This window comes from Anguilla rostrata, chromosome 9 (genome assembly GCF_018555375.3).
Source record: "Anguilla rostrata isolate EN2019 chromosome 9, ASM1855537v3, whole genome shotgun sequence".
NCBI lineage: Eukaryota > Metazoa > Chordata > Actinopteri > Anguilliformes > Anguillidae > Anguilla > Anguilla rostrata.
This window is the reverse complement of record NC_057941.1, coordinates 44,463,946-44,484,170: the sequence shown is the minus strand read 5'-3', so window position 1 is coordinate 44,484,170 and position 20,225 is coordinate 44,463,946. Positions and strand designations below refer to the sequence as shown.

Below are 20,225 nucleotides of genomic sequence, written 5' to 3'. Positions count from 1 at the left end.
GCAAGTCTGGTATTACTGCAATGTGACCCCAGTGAGTTTGTGTAGAGCTCCTGCTTCCTAGGAAAAGCCAGACAGGCCAGGTTAGGTAGTTTATTTCTACAGAATGTGAAAGGCCTTTCTCTGGAGTATATAAAAATAATTTTTTCAGAAATGCAGGTCGGGTTCAGGGTAAGGCAATTGTTCAAGGTTGATTTTTGGACTCGGTGGGGATAACAAATTTATTGCTGTTCTCAAATGTATTGCATTTCAAATTGCTTTGTTTGATTCTTTTATTTCATCATCAGTAAAGTGACTTTGGCTCAGAGTGTTTTAATCTGTTCTGAACGGTGCTCATCAAGAAAAGCCACTTGTGGTCTTGGTCTGCCACAATACTTAAAGTGTCCCTATACACGTGTATATTCATTATTTTAGCATTATGGTATGAGACGTATATTTTTATACGAGTAGGTCTAGCCACCAAGAAGGCTAGTGAATAACGTGCACTTACCAGGTGAAAGCCTGCGTGTCTGGTTGCATATTATAGAAAGTACTGATTAAATGTTCCGAGTTGAAAGTAAAAGTGAGACACCTTGCTTATTGTGTGGCAATTTTGCGGCACAAGAAGCACGGCGAGCGTTACAATGGTATCAAAGTACAGCACGCGCTGTTTCCGCCACATGTAATTCAATATTGAGATGTACAATTAGACACAGTTGTCCATGGACATGTTACTTAAGGGCGTGAAAAGGTCTGGTTATGAAATGGTTAAACGGAATGTTTGTCTCCAGCCAGCTATCTTGTAACCAAGGAGAGCGCCGCTGCACTGCACTACAAAACAAAATCTAGCTATAAACTTGGAAAAGGGACTTTTTGCATGCTTCTTACATAAGGTCACTTTAGTATTTCTGAATGTGGGCTTCGCTATACTATGTTTTTGCGAGGTAAAATGTAGGTTTTACAGTTTGGCAAGACTTTGATTTATTTCGGTCACCGGGGAAATGTAGATTTACTTTAAATTGATGCCAGTGGGTTAGACTACTCGTTCCTACATGCGGGCATAAGGTATGGCGCGTGTTAGATGCTTTCTTTTGCCTTATATTTATTTTTTAAATCTTAAAATCTGGTCACCATATGGAAAACCATTCTCTCCGTGTATAATCTAAGGAATCATAAACATACAGGTGGAAACAAAACGGGTATGTAATTTCAAGATTTACGGTAGGTTACTTTGGAGACCTGCAGCCATAAAATTAAACAATTATCTTATGTGTAGACTTATTTGAATAAAGTTATTCAAATCGCAATGTCTGGAATCGAACAAGCTACCAACTGTAGCATCAAGCCGTTCAAATCCAGTGAAGAGTATCTGTATGCAATGAAAGAAGACTTGGCGGAGTGGTTGAAGGATTTGTACGACGTAGACATCGCCGTGAACAACTTTCTGCAGGTCCTCGAGACCGGCGCCGTCCTCTGCCACCACGCCAACAATGTAACCCGCGTGGCGGCGGACTTTCTCCGCATGTATGGGCAACAGGCACTGAAGATGAAGATGCCCACATCTGAAGTGACATTCGTCGCTTCAGCGCAACCGTTGACTTTCTTGGCTCGGGACAACATATCAAATTTTATAAACTGGTGTCGGAAGCATATGGATATTAAAGGTGAGCAATAAAAATTTAACTTGGGTAGTGAAGTTGAGAGAGACGCAATACTTTCATCTATCATGTTAAATCAGGCTGCTACCTGGCCAGGTTTCCTATTTGGAATTATCCCATGGGTGTTATCATGGGTTTTAAACATAACAAACACAATGTGTTTACATATTGGTTCTCGTGCAAATTAAGCAATTAGCGTCGTATGTCACTTGCCTTCTTCCTTGTTGCCATCTGCTTATTCGGCAGAAGATTAATTGGTAACTGCTGTAGTGAGATAAAATGAGGTTATTGCTGGAAGCGATGTTGGTTGGCCAGTAGGGGCGAGTCTTGCTTCGCTTCTATCACTGGATTGTTGATACTATACACAGGTGAGGCCAGACTGCCTCTTGCACAACCAGCACTATTGGTGAGAACACTATTTGGTGGTATCCTTCGGGCACCTCATTAAAGATCCTGATTCACTATGGTCGGTGATTAGAGGTTACCTGGCAAAGTGGCCAGTCCAACTTGCAATCTGGGGATCTGATTGTCTCCCAATATAATTTGGTGTACATTAGCATTTAGCATCGCCCATAAATTGACATGTAGCGAGCAGTTGGGTGGAATATGAATACCGTGCACCACCCAGTGCTATGCTATACAGCACCTATTAGTGGATACTGACCCGAGTAAGCTGCCCTTTTGTATTAAAACACATGGAGAACATAAAAGATGCACCCTACATTCTTACAATTACAATAACACTACAGCAAAGAAAACAGAAAAAAAAAAAACAGTTCAACATTAAATTACATTCTTAATGGTGTTACATATCAAGATATAATCTTGACTGTGCAGTGATTCTTATTCCCATTTACCTATTAAAGTGAAGAGATACCTCTTGTCATATTATTTATGTCATATCAAGATTGTTTAACCATGTAAGAATGCAGCCATTCTTTTGTTAAGGTTAAGTATTAAAATTTTTGGGAAGTTACAAATTGTGATCATGGGTGGGTTTCTCTCCAATGCCAGAGCCCTGGAAGCTTTTTATGCCACCCGTATGTGCCAGCCTGATTCCAGCCACCATGCAAGTGATAATATGCCTGCTATGCAAAATATGGTGGTGTCCAACTGCAATCGGATGTCTTTTGTAAATAATTGTAAGAAAATATTCCTGGAATTTGGCCTTGTGATGACTTTAAAAGCTGTTGAACAGTATTAACTGAAGCCAGCGGGTTTTCAACCTAAAATCGGTAAAGCCACTTTTGAAAGTGTCTGGTTGAGAGCATATGAAAAGTCATTATAATATAATTTACACAAAAAAGCATGCCCAGCTGAAATAGACGGATCATTGTTTTCCCCCAATAGCTCCCACTGTTACAACATTAATGAGGAATGGTATGAAAAGCACATTCATTTCCTGCAACGTGTTGATTCTGTTTTGTACAATTAGCACACTACATACTGTAGTACATACAGACACACATACACACACCTGTGCATTTGTCTATCCATCCATCATTCCTGAGCAGCATACAAAAAACAACTGATGTTATAGACTTAGACAAGTTAGTCACAAAATAAGTGAATGAAAATAACGAACTACAGCTTGTCTCTCCCAATGTACTCTCAACAATGCGTCAAGGCCAGAATTTAAAAAATCAAAGGGCAGCAGAATATTCCAGAAAGACCAGGGATGAAATGTATAACACCAGACCTAGATGCAGGATTCAAATTCCCACTTCCAACTTACTAACCAAATAAAAGAAAGGCACAACTATTCAACTAGTTGAAAGAGGCATTTCACCCCCTTCTCTCCTGGCCTGTGCATACTTAATTAATGATCAAGGAGGATCCAAGGAGTATTGATTTCTTCCCTTTTATATTTTATAATTGGTTCGGGTCCATCTACAATATCGCACATCATTTTAAGGTTATAGGAAAATGACCCATCTTTCCTAGTGAGCATTATGGTGATATTGAATATTAAGGACTTTCAGATCTTTTTGGGAGGGACAGCTTTGGCTTTAATTGGAATGATGGTAAAGGTACTATGTAGAGAGACTAGATCAGACAACTATTAAACCAAGTTACAAAGTCAGCAGTGACACTCTGGCATCTGCTCTATTCTGGCATGGCTTGCCCAGAATATCCAATATAGTGCCTGTAGGTGTATTAACCCATTTTCATGAAAATAATCCTATATGCATATGTGGAATGCCAGTTTGGAGTTTTCCAGGCCACCCCTGTTGACACGCACACACACACACACACACACACACGCACACACATACACACCTGCACTCATGCACACCTCAAACGCCCCCAGTTCCACTTTTTCTTAGCTTCAGGCTGCTTGGGCCGAGCCCTCTGAAGCTTCCTAGGACCCAAAACAGGCCAAATGGTTAATTAGAGGTTCAACAATGCATAGGATATTTACAAAATGAAACAAAACAAAACAAAAAATAAATACATATAATTGATGCTGCAGCATCACAAAATAAATTTTTTTAACGTCCACTTCCGTTATTTCAGTGTTTCACAGAGCATAATTTCATATACATACATAATTTTTGTTGGTAGTGAGTTGTGTATATATATCTTAATCTGGATATAATGCATAGTTAGTTTGTTATATACAATTGAAACTGCAAATTTCTTCCATTTGAAATTGAATTCAAATTATGGATACATGTGCATGCAATCTGCTGTTTTACCACTAGGTGATGTAATTGTCCCAAGAATGTTACTGTACTTTGTTACCCATGGGGAAATTGACTCTCTCAATGCCTTCTATGGTTTGGTTGGTGATAGTAGCAAAGCTTATTTTTGCAGTCGCTGCTATCAGCTAGAAGGCAGACTCTCATGTTAATAATTTGGTTGTGAGGGAGATGCAGCTTGTATTCTGTTGATAAAAGGTGATTATTTTTTGATATATATACCTTTTCTTTAGGTTCATGCTTGAGCTCAGAGTAATTCTGCAATACAAAGTACTTGCAAATATGTACCCCTAGGGCTAGGTCAGTGGTTCATCCAGTTATGATACAGGGTTCTAATAGGTGCATACATATCGTGGTGTTGAGTTGAATTCTGACTTTGGCTCAGAGGTGGAAAGTCCTGCCATGTGTTTTTTTTCTACCAGTGAGCTCAGCCAGCTGATTTCACTGATTAGTTCTACCTCCTGGATGTAGAATTGATGGCCAGTACAACTGGAGAATTACTCGAACCTGATTCGTCAGACCTGTATCAATAGACTATACAAGGGAACTATGTGCGGTATGCTCGTTCTGGTTCGCCACACGCACGGTGGTAAGTGCCGGCCAAACCCTCTGAGTCACGAAAGATCGCAGCAAGCTTTTCACTTATGGAATGCAATTCTTAACAAAGATGACACCTTCTTAACTGGAGAGATGCAAATTTGACGCATGATGGCTGGGGTGGATTCGAAGCAGCCTTGCATGCGAGGAGCAGCCAAAGGTGAGAGGGTGTTAGTAAGCCCTGTAGTGATGTTTGATAGCGACATCACAGCTAGCCATCACGATTCCGGCGCTTACTCTGTGACTCCAACTACGCATGCTCCATTTTCCACCCCTGCTTTGCCTGTGCTGATTGGCTGACAGGCCAAGCGTGTATGTATCCACCTCTGCTCTTGCCCGGTCCTCTGGTGAGTGAGCACTCGTTGGAAACGCGAAGAGGAAAACGCTCCTCTGACGCAACGACTGCGCAGATCAGCCGGTGGACTGCGCAGCGTAACGACGTGTCAGTCTGCAGCAAAAGGAGAGGTCGAAGGTCACAGCCTGACATTTAGGCCTCCGCCCTGTCCGTGTCGCCTCCCCCTCCCTCAGACGTGCTGATGTTCGAGACGGACGACCTGGTCCTGCGGAAGAACGAGAAGAACTTCGTGCTCTGCCTGCTGGAGGTGGCTCGCAGGGCGTCCCGATTCGGCATGGCGGCGCCGGTCCTGATCCAGCTGGAGCAGGAGATCGAGGAGGAGCTGCGCGAGGAGCTGGACCTGCCCCAGGAGGAGACGCCGCTGCCCAAACCGCAGCGCCGAGCGATCGGCTTCCAGAACCTGGACGAGATGGTGAGGCCTGTGCGCCTTTGACCCTGCAGTGTGTGACCCTGTCCCAGGCCCACAGGCGACACCGTCCCCTTCCATCGCCTGGTATCGCCTTAAGAATTATGTGTGGCCAGCCCGTAATTCTAAAGTGTACAAACCGTAGCACAGAAATGATACAAGTTCCTGCGATAAATTGGTGGCCTGTCCAGGGTGTATTCCTGCCTCTTGCCCAATGCACGCTGGGATAGGCTCCAGCCTCCTTGGCAACCCTGCCCAGGATAAGCGGGTATAGATGGCATATGGATGGATGGGTTATACGAGTTCAGTAGGAACCACATGTATTCTCTCAGAGTTAATTCAACACTGAACCTTTTGCTGTGCTAGAGCATGAATAGAAGGTTGCATTGTGTACCTGTACTGTACAGTATACACGTACAGCAGATATCCAGTCTGTGAGTTTGGTTCTGTTTGTGGTTGCGATTCTCTAAGTTTGGGCTAAAATTGACCAAAGACTAGATGAGGCATGCTGCACAGCTAGCATCATAAGTTTTATCTAGGCAAGGAATCAAGGCCCCATGTAGTCACAGTGCACTCTTTTCTCCATAGCCTCTGTTGTCAAGGTGAACAGACGGTGTGGTTTTGTCAGGACTGCTGGGGTGTACATTGGCTGTGTAACAAGCAGGGGCAGTGCCCTGCCTCACAGACTGCCATGATAAATTGTGAGATATCAAGTCATGATATCAAGTCATTTATCAAGGGCTTCATCTCGGTCGGCCCATTAATGTTGTGTGGGCCTCTGGTTCTATGGCAGGAATGGGGATCTGACTTGGCCTGAATGCGTTTGTATCTACAGTACATATGTGCGCGTGGCGTGTTTTCATGCCCGCATATCCTGCATGTGTATGTGTGTGTGAATGTCTGTGTATTTCTGTATTCATATTTATTCTCTCTCTACGTGTTCAGGTCCAGCACTTGGTGAGCCACTGCACGTGCCCCTCTCAGTTCCCCATGGTCAAAGTGTCTGAGGGGAAGTACAGAGTCGGGGAGTCCAGCACCCTCATCTTCGTCCGGGTGCGTCAGCGAGCTCCGCTCTGTCTGCACATTCGTCTCTATGTGACGTCTTTTAATTCATCACCTGCCGTTGTCTCGCACCCGGGTCATCCATCACACTTGGAGTTGTTTGTTTATCCACCGTGTTCAGGGCCATATATGGTAGAACAGACCTCAGCGACACAGAGAGTGGGGAGGAGCTGGTTTTTAATTAGCATTTCTCTGTCTCTCGACTCTCTCAAAATAATCTCTCATTCTCTAATTACCAACCAATATTCAAACAGGCTGTAATCTGGATCTGGATCCCATTATTTTGTTGTCTTCCTGAAAAATACAGCACAAGACACAACATAATAACAAGCTGTCTGTGGTTGACATCTACCAGTTAAATGCTATTCATCTTCGCATTCTCAGAAACAAAATCAATAAACGCTGTAAATAAAGGTCATAGAGGAAGCAGCCGATATGGGTCAATCACGCTGAGACTGAGCGGCGCAGGCGAAGGAAAGTGTTTGAAGGAGCACAGGGCAGACGTTAAAGATGTCACCAGTGAGGGAACATCGAAAGGGTAGCAGCAGTCTGCAGACTCACCACCCACCTCAACTTAAAATGCTTCTAGCACTCATAATCAATAATGAATGCATCACAGAGTGTGGGAGAGCGCTTCAGAACTCGCGTTTTATAGTGCACAAGAAGGTAACTTCAATTAAAATTTCATACTGTTGGTTTCTTTTCTCCTTCAGAAGCTTGCTGCCAACCCGCTGATTTTAGACAAACCCAACGTGTAGTTAACATTTTTACACTACGTTTTAGGCATTTAGCCGACGCTCTTATCCAGAGAGACTTACAGTGAGTACAAACAAAAGACAAGGCCTGGATTTTTTGCATCCCCAGCATCCCAAGTAGAGATTAATAAGAGTGTAATGGTCAGGCCATAACACCCAGTAGGTAATCTGTTGTTACTAGAATGGCTATACATGGGAGATTTCTTTTTTTTTTTGGGAGGGGGGGGGGGCAGGGGAATATAGGGTAGATAGAGGGGGAAGGTGTAAAGGAGCTAAATATAAGGGAGAGGTGTATTCACAGTTTTCAGGTTCTGGGCCTGTTGGGTTGACTGGTCAGAGGACTCTGAAATTCATATTTCTAAGGTTCTACTGTACTTCTCTAACTTTTGAGCCCATAGCAAAAAAAAAAATTTTTTTCTGATTATTTCATAAAAAGAGAAGTGAAGGGTATATTTTAAGCCTTTTATGTGCCAATTATGTGCAGACATTGAAACCAGTTATTTTTCATGCAGTGATGCATTTCCTTTATCATCTCAGTTCAAGTGGGTGTATTGTGTTTGAATAATTTAAATAATTAGGCAGGCATATTAATAGAAAGCTTTCTTAATGAAACCTGTGTGTCATTCAAAAATGACTTAGCCTTCGAGAGCAGTGTGTCTGTGTGTGTGTGTGTGTGTGTGTGTGTGTTTGTGTGTACATGTATGTGTGTGAACACGTGAGTGAGTATATATGTTTGTGTGTGTGTGTGTGTTTGTGTGTACATGTATGTGTGTGCACATGTGAGTGAGTATATATGTTTGTGTGTGTGTGTGTGTGTGTGTACATGTATGTGTGTGAACACGTGAGTGAGTATATATGTTTGTGTGTGTTGTTTGTGGCAGATCTTGCGGAATCATGTGATGGTGCGTGTTGGGGGTGGCTGGGACACACTGGAACATTACCTGGACAAACACGACCCCTGTCGCTGCACCTCTATTGGTGAGTGTCACATGGGTTGGCTCGGCCAAAGAGTGATGACCAACACTCACTCCTACCGCCTGTACCGTACCTTTATGATATTTTCAGTACGTAACATTCAAAATGCATCCTCACAATACCGGTCTGTTGTTATTGTGAAGTCAAAGAAACTAAGAGACACCAGCAGCTAACATAATAGTGTGATTTACTAAACTGATCAGCAGGAGAAAGGACATACAAAAAGTCTACGGTCCAATGAGCTCTTCAGAGATGCTTCAGTTTGAGGAATGAAAAACAGGTTTCCAAGGAGTCTGGACATATTATTCCTATCCTCTCCAACACTCAACATGCCACCTCTCCAACACTCAACATATCGCATAAATAATGTAAATAGGAAATCAATAGTATTTAGCAGTAAGACAAGGTAAATTATCTCTGTAGTTAGTCGCATTTTGAGTTTCAAGTTGATGTCCGTTGGTTTGGATTTTGCTTGTTGGCCTGGTATCAGGTCTTTCCATTTCCCTGTGCTAGTCATTAGATGGCAGTGTCTACCTATCCCCGTTGTACAAGATATACTGTATTCCAAAAATAACCTGCTGTAGTACATCTCATTAATAGAGGTTGTCTCCCCACATTCTCCTAATAAAATGTAGGCTATCATGACAGCCTCCTTTCATATGAATAAAACAGGTGCATTATTAGGAGACATTCATATCTGCACCCTGTTGAGTTATGCTATTTCATGCACAGTCCTATATTATTGCTTTGCACCTTACTATTTAATTTTAGCCAAAACTGTGCCCACATTTATGCAAAGCTTACAGTTTTACATTGAGAATGCTATGTGAATGAATGCTTATGATGGCATAAGAAGCTGCGTTGTTCAATAATATTTTTGAAATCGATTTTTCCATAAGCTGTTACTGTTTGAATTCAGATGCTGCTGTGTTACCTTATGATATACCAATGACCTTGACAACACCTTGCACAATTTGATGAAAATCAGGATAGAACCTGTATTTGCCCTGCAGAATCAGTGGGATTGCGTAGTTTAATCATACGATCAGTCTGTAGTTTCCAGCCATCTACTCATATTCTGCACTACAGGGGGTTTTGGTGCAATATTCCAGTTTATGAATATTCAAGATGAGACGTGCCCAAGTGCAGAACACGGTACTGTCCTGCATCACGCTCCGTCATGACTGTTCATACGGCGCATAAAATTGGAAAGTTTCAGGCTCAACAGTGAATGGAGCTTTTGATGTTGAGACCAGACTTGGGTCAAATACATACTTGTTTTTGATTCAAATACTTTTCTACGCTTTTCTGACCTTGTCTGGTGTATTGGAACCGATGAAATACTCTCAAAAAGTTGAAACCCCTCCTTCTGGTCATGTTGGCAGGCTCAATTTCACCAGGCAAGATCAATGGAGCACAGGAAAGTATTTGAATCCAAAACAAATACGTATTTGGCCCAGGTCTGGTCAAGACTATAACCATCTGGTTGGCCTAATACAGCCTGCGATGGAGTGGTCATACCAAGCTCCTGTATTTCCTGCTATGAGTTGGGGATACTGAAGTAGGGCCAGACAGACGTAATATCACCTTACTCTGCAGGGACCCTAGAAACAACCATCGGAGCGCTCTATTTGTTGTTAACAATGAACCTCGTGATTGGTGGGGGGCTGCCCTCTGGTCTCTATTGGACGGGTGGTAATCGCAGATCGCTCGATGGTGACAACACAACAACGCCAAGGTCCCGCCCCCGGCTTCATCACCCCCTGCTCTGTGAGTCAGCCAGCCCGTGACATCAGCGCTGTGATTGCGCAGCTCGGCCAGTGACATCACGGCACCATCGCCACGCTGTGTGAATAATGTAGGAGCGTGAGTAATCTCGAGGCGTAGCGGTGGCGGCGGCACTCGCGCTCAAGGGCAGGTAGTCATCCTCACGCCGGCGTCTCTTGCTTACGCATTTAAAAGTGCCATTTTAAAAATTGGCTTTTGCGTCAGTCGGCACACGCGTGCGATTTTCACATCGGGCGCATGAAAATGACAGTTGCCGCTCAGCCCGCTTTTAAAATGAGCTTCTCTCTTGCTTTAAGCGCGTCGAAGTTCAAAATGTAATCATGTTTTTAATCTGAATGTCAAAATGGGATCAATAAAGACGGTGTGAACCTTAAAGACAGTTTCCCATCTGAAACAAGCTAGAAGAAGAGCCAGCCGTGAAGCCTGCTGGACTCTCTCCGCGTGCCTGTAGTGGAGTAATCCTGTGCTTTTATTTCGTAATTTCCTCATGTACCCTGGCTGGGGACTGCCTTTCACAATGCTTCACTGCACGCTCTGCCTCCGAGCTGCCGATCGGGGGAAGACAAATTCTTCGAAAATTCAAAAACAAGAGGAGAATAAATAACCGAATGCCATGAATAATTAGATTAGCGATTTGCATTCATATTAGCTGTGCCCTGAATTATAAACAGTGGTGATGAACAGAGAAGTTGCCGTTCATCTACCCTTGCTAGAGCAGTGTATCGTAAGCTGTGAGTGTGGGAGGTCACCCCTTTGAGTCACCCCTCATTCTCTTGCCCCAGCCCATAGTGAGTGTAGGAGGTCACCCCTTTGAGTCACCTCTCATTCTCTTGCCCCAGCCCATAGTGAGTGTAGGAGGTCACCCCTTTGAGTCACCTCTCATTCTCTTGCCCCAGCCCATAAGCAGTCGAGGCTGGCCGGCCCCCTGCGGCCCCCCACCCCGGTGCACGAGATCAAGGCCCGCCTAACGCCCCGGCAGGACGGCCAGGGCGGGGCCACGCTGCTGCTGCTGGGCCGAACGCAGTCCCCCCTGCCCTCCGTCACCTGGACCCCCTCGGCCCCCTCCAGAGGCCTGAAACCGGGCGCCCCACCACCCCGCTCCGCCTCCTCGCCGAGCCCCGCCTCCAGGGCGGGCCAGGAGCTCCGGCCCCCCAGTCCCAGCCGGTGAGTATGGCGGGGGGGGAGGGGGGGTCTCGTCACAGGTGCAGTCTGGAGTCCGGCTCTTTGAAAGCCAGAAGGGCTGATCCATCCGCGAATGTACACCGTATCGCCAGGCAACGGCTGAGCCCAGATCGGCCCTCGAATAAGCCCTCCCCAAACACGGCGGGGTTTGCGCTCGCTGTCGGGGGGGGGGGGGGTTTCACAGGTAGACGGTGTTCCTCAGCTGCCTCGACCATGACATTTTGTTAGGTGTAAGTCTTGTTGGGTAACTTTGTGTTTCATGTCAGGTCCCCCTTGCAAAAGAGATCTCTTGGTTAAATAATGGTTAAATAAAAATAAATAAATAAAATGCCTGGCTTTTTACACACAGATCGGGAGAGTAGGAGTGCAGCGAAAATGGCCGCCTTTTAATTGTAAACAGGGGCGCTTGGTCTGAAGCGGCGGGCGGACGCAGCAGACAGCCGAAGCTTGGCCTCCGCCAAAAAAATCGCCGTCGGCGAACGCTCCCGCCACGCTCCACAAATCACTCAGCGCGTATCAGCGCTCGGAGCCGCCCGGAGAAACTATTAGCGGCTCGCGGCCGCGAGTGATCGACAGCCCCCGTTTGTGTTCAGAGGCTTAATAAAGCAAACGCCGCCGCGCTCGACCGGGAGACCGTCGGCAGACGCCCGTTGTAGTCGTGTGTGTGTGAGAACTCGGCCGCCAGCAGATTCCCAGCTGTTAATTTTGGCTGCTTGCTTGTTTTAAATCGAACTGCTGTCTTCGCGTTTGCCGTCGGCAGACTTGCGCGTCGCCGATAAATGAATGCTTTTATAATGTCCGCGGTACGATACGTGCTGCTTCGTTGAAATGGGGCATCCGTTGTTGTTGAGGCCGGTAGCTAATGATGTTCCCTTGCCCTTTCTTAGATTTTATGTGTAAAAATAGCTTTTAGGTTGTTTACCACCAAGTATGTTTTTGGTTGTAGTTCCACCAGTGATACAAGGATCCAGAAGGTCGGCGGAAAGTAAACAGTATACTGGCTATATGCAGACTATTGTGACATATTTTACCAAAATAAAAAGAGAAATAATAATGAAACAATTGAGTCACCATTGAGACTTGGTGGATGACACATCACATGTCCACTAAAAAGGTTCAGAACAACTTGTTCACAGATTTTCTTCTTATTTTAAAGAAAATCATCCTCTACTGTGAAGATTACTAAGAAAGTACTAGAACTTGTCCAGTTTGACAATTATGAAACATATTATCTGCATAAATAAGAATAACATTATGTTATAAATGTATCACCAGTACGCAGCTGCCGTATCTTATTTAATTGTATTCATGATTCATGTGTTTGTTTAAAATATAGGTGTGGGAATTACAAAAATAGAGGTAAAACATGTTTTAAAGTGCAGTTATGCATCGTCTCTTTCTCCCGTGGTTTGAAGGTACTTTAGGCGCCACGTTTACAAATTTTGGAGCTTCCAGTCTTCCAGAACCAGGAACATTGAATGTTCTCAGCTGGACTTGGAATGTTCTGGCCTTTTTCTTCTTTCTTGAATGGGGTGGTGTTGATTGACAGCTCTGGCCAGTTCCAGGTTGTCTTCTCTTGTATTACAGTGTGGTAGGCATAGCTTTTCTTGAATGGCCAGAATTAGCCATGTTTTTCCTCAGCTGGGATTCCCCGTACTCGACCCCTGTAGAACAGCCTTCTTAAACCTAAGCAACAGTTAATTACTAATGACTAATTGCTGCTTCAGTTGAGCCAAATGAACCTCACCTCCCAGTTCTGACCTTCTGTATTTCAAAGACAGGCGGAAAACATGCAGGGCTATGGCCTAGATTCCGGCCTTGGTTCTTTTGTCCCATGGTTTTGCGACCCTAATGCCGGCTGATCCGTGGCCTTGCAGTCAGTGAGCGGCGGACCGCACCCTTTGTTTAAGACCCGAGTGGCGAAGAACACAGAGAACAGAGGCCGCAAGGCCGTCTCTCTCTAGCCGACGTCCACGGGCTCTCACAACAAAGGTGCGCGGGATGCGGCGGACGTGGAGCCTTTCAGCAGGCCGCTCGGTACAGAACCCCTACGTCTCAGATCCACGGATCACAGTGCTTTCAGCACCGGCTCCGTCTGAAGAGCTGGGGGGGGTTTTGATGTGTTTTTGGCTTTGATTTTGGGGATTCTGGGTAGCTGTGATGCTCTGCCCTTTGAAATCTGCAAGGGATGCGGGGGGACAGAGTAGCCAGGTAGCCAAATATTCGAGTGGTATTAAGCTGAAGCTGGCGTACGAGCAGAGGGGGATGGCTGGAAGCGTCGTGGATTAATTCACAGTGGGATTCAGGTACAGGACTGCCGAGTCTGTCCTGCAGCGCCTTTTATTGTGAAAAATATCTGCACCTTCGGGCAGCGCGAAAGCCGATATTATCTGCGAAATTGCTTTCCGAGTCAGAAACAATGCTCAAGATTCAATCAGTCTCCATTTTCAGTCCATTCGTTAGCATTTGTGACTGTGTTAGCGCTCTTGATTTAATTCAGTTATAAATCACAATGCATGAGTGAGAACCTCCATTTTGTTTAAATAACCATTTCTACATAAAGAGAGCTGTCACTGTACTGACCAAAATCAATCCAGATTTGTCCACAGAAGTAAACATCAGAAATACCTGAATTTGCTAAATGCATTGTGGCATTTTTTAACTCTAGAATAACACGTTATATACAATCTGTTGTGAAAATGTGGTGTATTGATGTATTCATGGTCTGTAAGGCCAAGGTGGGAAATACAAGGGTATTATTATTTTCTTTATTACAATTTTCATAAGATTATAAACCCCTCTGAGTCATCAGTCAGAGCTCAGATTGCTAAGAAGAACGTTGTTCAGCTTGTCCTTACTGAAGCTGCATCTCTATTGCAAACGCTGCGTATGAGAAGGGTGAAGGTTGGAAAGTCAGCATTGGATTGGCTACAGAGGTTGTGTGCAATGTCAGCATCTGATTGGCTGCAGAGGTTGTGAGCATTCTTTTATTGTATTCTCACTCTTATGTTATCTTGAAAGTTACTTTTAGTGGCTTAACATCAAAACATTTTTCTTCTGAAAAGAATATTTCAAAGCAGGGTGCTGATATTGCTGTAAATTCTATAAGGATACTTAGCCTTTTCAAACATATATTTGTATTAATATATATTAAATATAATTCATCCTGGAGAAGGGAATCTACTGAACATTTAGCTGTTGTGTGTGTATAGATGCATATATCATATTTAAATGTTCATTAATTCCATCTGCATTTGGATGTTCATGAATCCACACTAGTGCATTATTTCAATTACAAATTCTGTTATTTTCTTTTCACCCTCTTCTGAATACTTTGCATTTAATTTATATATGAGATATAAAAGATGTATAATGTATGCCTTGTTTCTCCTTTTGACCCAGATTGTGATTTCCTTCTGCATCCTTGAGGTATTCCACATGCGTAGCAAGTGTGATGGTGTCTGGAGTGAAGGAGGCTTTGTGTGCTTGAGTGATTTCACAAGTTTAAACACCTGTGGTGATGCTTTAGGCTCGGGTACATAAGACTGTCATCAACACATCACTTATTATTTCATAGGTGAAGGCAACATCCTGATACATTTAGTTCTTCAAGTCTCAACAAGGGATAGTTGCGTATGGATTTTTAAAAATGAATGTAGGATGTTTACTGAATTGCTCTGATCGACGCGCCTCTCCATTAAACCCAAAGAACATAAAATGAGAGCATAGCCCATTCATTCATTCTTTAATTCTTCAATTCTTCTCGCAGGGGCGACATAGCTCAGGAGGTAAGACCGATTGTCTGGCAGTCGGAGGGTTGCCGGTTCAAAACCCCGCCCTGGGCGTGTCGAAGTGTCCTTGAGCAAGACACCTAACCCCTAACTGCTCTGGCGAATGAGAGGCATCAATTGTAAAGCGCTTTGGATAAAAGCGCTATATAAATGCAGTCCATTTACCATTTACCATTTAACATTTGTGTGATTTCAGAAACAGGGAGAGGTCAGCCACGCCCCCTCGTAGGCAGCCCCCCTCAGAGGGCGGGGATGTGTCAGTGCACAGCGCCTCCACCAGGCCAGGCAGAGACGTCACGCGCGCATCTCCCTCCCCGCGGCTCACCAGCAGTCTGCCCCGTCCCGTCCAGCCCTCCCCTGCCTCACAGCCCGAAGCGGCACGACCCAAGACCCCCCTGGTCTTCCAGAAGGCCCCCAACCAGCTGTCCATCCACCCACAGCCCGCCTTGGACCCCAGGCTGGCCCAGAGCTGGACCAAATCTCAGTTCTCCTCCAAGCTGAGGCAGAGCACCATGCCCAGTGCTAGGAGCACAGAGGCCCAAAGCAGGGGTCCCAGCCTGGGTAACACACAGGGGCAAGGAGGTCCGGGTCCCGTCAAGTTCACTGTGCCAGAGAGGTGCCGCAGCCCCATCAAGAACGTCCGTCTGGGCCCGAAACAAGCTCCCATGACCAGGCAGCTAGCTGAGGACCACAGGAGTCCACCAGAGGGTGCCGAATTAATACGCTCCTTTAGCCCAGTGAAACAAGTGAGGGATGAGGTATGGGGAGAACCCAGGATTAGGCCCTTAACACCTATCACGAAAGACCAGAGCAGTCGTGGTTCAGTGGAGCTAACAGCCCAAAGGAAACCCACCCCTGACAGCACCCAGGCAGCCCCATTGAGCAGCACCTTGAACAGAGACTCTGAACAAATGGGAAAACAAGGCATGAGAAGCTCAAGACAAGACACCTCGATGGTCCCCATCAGCCTCTTGCAAGGCAGCAGAGCCTGCATCAGTGTCACAGGAGCCAAAACCCAATTAGCCAATCCCCACAACCTTCAGGAACTCAACAGTAAAGATGGAGGGAAGGAGGGCAGGGAACTGGAGAGAGCGTGCCTCTTCACCCCACCTCCTATCACGCCAGCTCAGGAAGCGAGCTTGTACCAGAGCCTGGAGCAAGAAATCCTGACCAACCTGCAGCTCCTCAGCATGGACTCAGATGAAAACAGCTCAGAAGGCGACCAGGAACCTGGCAGCCTGGAGACTCCTCAGAACAGGCAGGTGGACCCGTCTGGACGTTTCTCCGCTCCGCCTGCGGCTGAGCAGTCTCCCTCCAGCCGGCGGTACGCTGCTCAGGGCATGTCCGCATCCGATTCCAGCGATGCCAATCGAGGCAGCCATGATGCAGGCACCAACGAGCCCTCAACGGTGAAGAGGCCAGTCAGCAGCGTGGACGTGGAAAGCTGGGTGGCCGCCCTCCCCAGGAGCTCCAGGGACACCCAACCACAAACGAGCAGGGCAGAGGCGGCCTCAGGGCCCCTGCGGGTCCCCAAACCCTGCGTGATGAGCTCCTGGTCCTCAATGGGCTCCAGTGTGGAGTCGAAGGAGGCTACAGGAGATTTTAGGAGGTCTCGGGATCCATGCCGTGAGGTTGCCATGGGAACCAAGAAGCCCAAAGGCGCTGTGGCCCCAGATGCCTTCAGCACCACGTCGTCCACGGGCCCCGCCACCGAGAGCCCCGTCAAACCCAGGACCCCCTCCTTCAAGCAGAACAGGGCCCTGAAGAAGCCGGAGCGGGTGCCCTCCATCTACAAGCTGAAGCTGCGGCCGAGAGCCCGGCCACGGCGGGACCACAGGCCCGAGAAGAAGCCCTCCAAGATCCCCACCCCGTTGTCCTACAGGAGGGGTCAGCCTGGCCGTGACTCGCTAAGAGCCAAGATGTCCGCCGGCAGAGATACCGGCACTGACCAGCAGGGATCCCAGCCCTCTGCCCTTAAACTCTGCTCCCCCGAGGGTAACCCGAGCTCCAAGGGGGATATGCGTACCTCTCAGCACAGCTGCAGACAGAGGGTGAAATTCACTGGGAGGAAGCCACCAGTCCAGGAGCTGCTAGGAGACCTAGAGCAGGAGTCCTGGGTTTGAATGCCTGCAGGCAGTCCTCATGCATCCTTTGAACATTTTTGCATCAGAATTCCTCAGGGAAATGCACTTATTTCACTAATACACACATTTAGAAGGTGCTAGAAATATCTAACAAAACGCTAAATTCAAGCTGTTAATACTTCAATCCTAACACATACCATATATTACTGACCTGTAATTGCTTTCGTCAAAGTAAATTTCCTTGGTAATAATTGAAGATGACCTTTTAAAATGGAGCGAGAACATTTAAAGATTGTGGAAGTCTCACTGCAGTTTACGTCCCCATGCATTTTTTATGGCATGAAAGACAGCATGAAGGCAGCCATTGATCTTGCCTTCCTTGTGTAAAAAGTTTATCCATTTATCACATTTCCTAACCTTTCACTGTTACAGCAGTGGTCCGAGGATCCTGACGGCTTTCCTCCTGACGCAGTCTTTAAATGGTGAACCCACACGAGCACAGCTGGACGGTAGAGCAGAATAGAAGTCCTCAGACCTTATTATAACTCACAGTCGGGTGTCTCTCAACTGTCAGCCAAAGTAAAAACAAGTTTCATTTCATGATAACACCAAAGGTTGAGCGTCCTTTCTCTCTGTGTCTGGATTGTTGGGGGACGTTTGTCTGTGACTGCCTGTCAAAGGCCTATCGGAACAAAAAAAGCCGTTCGGTATTCTCAAAACCCCCACTTAGAAGGGTCCTCTCTCTGAGAAGCACGTATCCAATTGGCCGGGGGGGAAAAAATGGGCCAGTTTAAAAGACAACTGTGGACATAGCTTCTGTCAATACAGCACTGCATTCAAAGGATAAAAGGAGAATAATTTGATCAGCAATGATTGTGTAAGGAACCACATAGCTCTCTCCATAAAATTTAGTCTGATATCATATCTGGATCATGCCAGTTTAGACTGTGACTGACAGTCCTGCAGGGCGATGTACTCTAGTGTCAACCCACGTGCGGGAGACTTTCAATCAGGCCAGGATGATGGTGTCTCATCGTACACCATGGACCCCTGGTGGGCACTGCAGATTCATCTGCTGAGCTGCACATGAAGTGTCTTCCTCTGACTCACATCTGTGTGAGCCCAACTTCTGAACAGCAGCATGAAAACAAGCAGTAGCTATGACCCTATCATTTCAAGGATAGCATACGCTTTTCTCCACTCTCCTGAATCTGCAACAGAGGTACCTAGAGCATTATTGGGCATACCAAATTGGGGAGAACAAAAGAAAAATTCTAATAAAAAAAAAATGAAATTTTCAAGGTGCTCATCAGTTTGGGATTTGATGAGTCATTTTGGCAGCCATAATTCTCAGGAGGTCCACTGGGAGCCGGAGTCTTTTTTATTCGCATACACACAGACAGTACCGCCAAGCGCCAGAATCCCTGCTCGCCGAAGCGTTTCCAGTCACCTTGTGCTTTGTGATTTTGGCTGTAGTCTGCAGGCTTATAAATATCCCCTGGTATAATGCTGGAGAGACGGAGACTGAGCTAAAAATAGCACCATCAGAACTGCTGTCTGTCTCACTACACCAGCTGTGCTTGTTCAGATAGCCGCCCCCCCACCACCCCCCCCCCCCCCCCCACGTCATGTTTTCTCCTGTCTTCAAACTGGAATCAGGAATGAACCGCTACCAATTACCAGCCTGAGAATGCAATGACAGCAAAGAACAACATCCAAATGAGAACAGTAATCAATTCTATCTTGAGAACATAACTGGGATATATTTTATTATGAAATGTAATGTGATTGATTTTTTCCCCCCCAAAGATTTATTTTTGTGTTGATTTCAGAATGAATAAACACAACTTGTTTTAATTAAAAATATTACAAGTTTTTTTGTTTACGGTATATATTGCCATAGTGATGAAAAGAAAATTGGTGATGAAAAAGTGGTGAAGAATATTAAGGCAATTCCATTCACTTTTTAAAAAACGACAATGACAGTTAAAGTGTCATATCACAGCAAGCTAAAACAAGTGTAATTATTATTTTGTTTTTAAAAAAATTGTATGTGTGTATGTTATTACATCGCCGTCCTATCTAACCCGTCCAAACAATACTCAGAAATGAATTTCTAGCCAATAGCGATGGCAAAAGATGAGTTTGTTGTATGGGTTCTTTTTGCTCTTTCAACAGACAGTGAATCTGCTTAAAGAATAAGATGTTTTACACAGTAACAGAGAGCAACAATAGTCTAACACCTTCAGCAACTGCATTATCACTGCCATTTACATGAAGATGGGCAGCATGCGTCAGTCATGATGGTTGTCTAAAAATTATGCCAGCCTTCTATCTTTTGAAAATTAGTGATATACCTGAATTTGCTTGATAGATTCTTCCCTGGTGCCTTTTTTGCACACTGTGCGTAGATTCACAGCTTGTAGAGTTTATAAAGCATTGCCAAAAATATCTAAGGAATAACGAAGAAGCCATGGTCATGTGTTTATTTATATCATTGGGGGGATGTGCTGCATATACAGTAAGCTCCATAATGTTTGGGACAAAGACATATTGTTTTCTTGATTTGGCTCAGTAGTCCACAATTTTAGATGTAATCTAATAGTTCACATGTGGTTAAAGTGCCAGATTCCCAGCTTTTATTTCTGGGTATTTTTAAAAATACATTTTTGCTCTCACCATGTAGGAATAACAGCTATTAAATACAGAGCCCAAACATTACGGAGCTCAATGCTGAAAGAGACCAGGTGAAGAAAATAAGACTCAAAGCTAATTTCGTTTGTTCACATATTTCTAAATATAGGCTCTGCCGTGAATTCCACTGATTAACCCTAATGAAAGCAAAAACAGAAGGTGCAGGATCAGCCTTGCACGATCCTTGACCGTCACGAACG

The 20,225-nt window shown here is 45.3% G+C and overlaps 1 protein-coding gene across 1 annotated transcript; it reads left to right on the top strand.

Moving 5' to 3' along the window:
- Positions 1-68: 68 nt before the first annotated feature.
- On the top strand, positions 69-19,271 carry LOC135263877 (GAS2-like protein 2A). Its single transcript, XM_064352332.1, has 6 exons — positions 69-1,640; positions 5,462-5,700; positions 6,640-6,747; positions 8,393-8,489; positions 11,171-11,438; positions 15,444-19,271. The coding sequence occupies exons 1-6, from the start codon at positions 1,283-1,285 to the stop codon at positions 17,368-17,370; spliced, it is 2,997 nt and encodes a 998-aa protein (XP_064208402.1). The 5' UTR covers positions 69-1,282; the 3' UTR covers positions 17,371-19,271.
- The last annotated feature ends 954 nt before the right edge of the window (positions 19,272-20,225 follow it).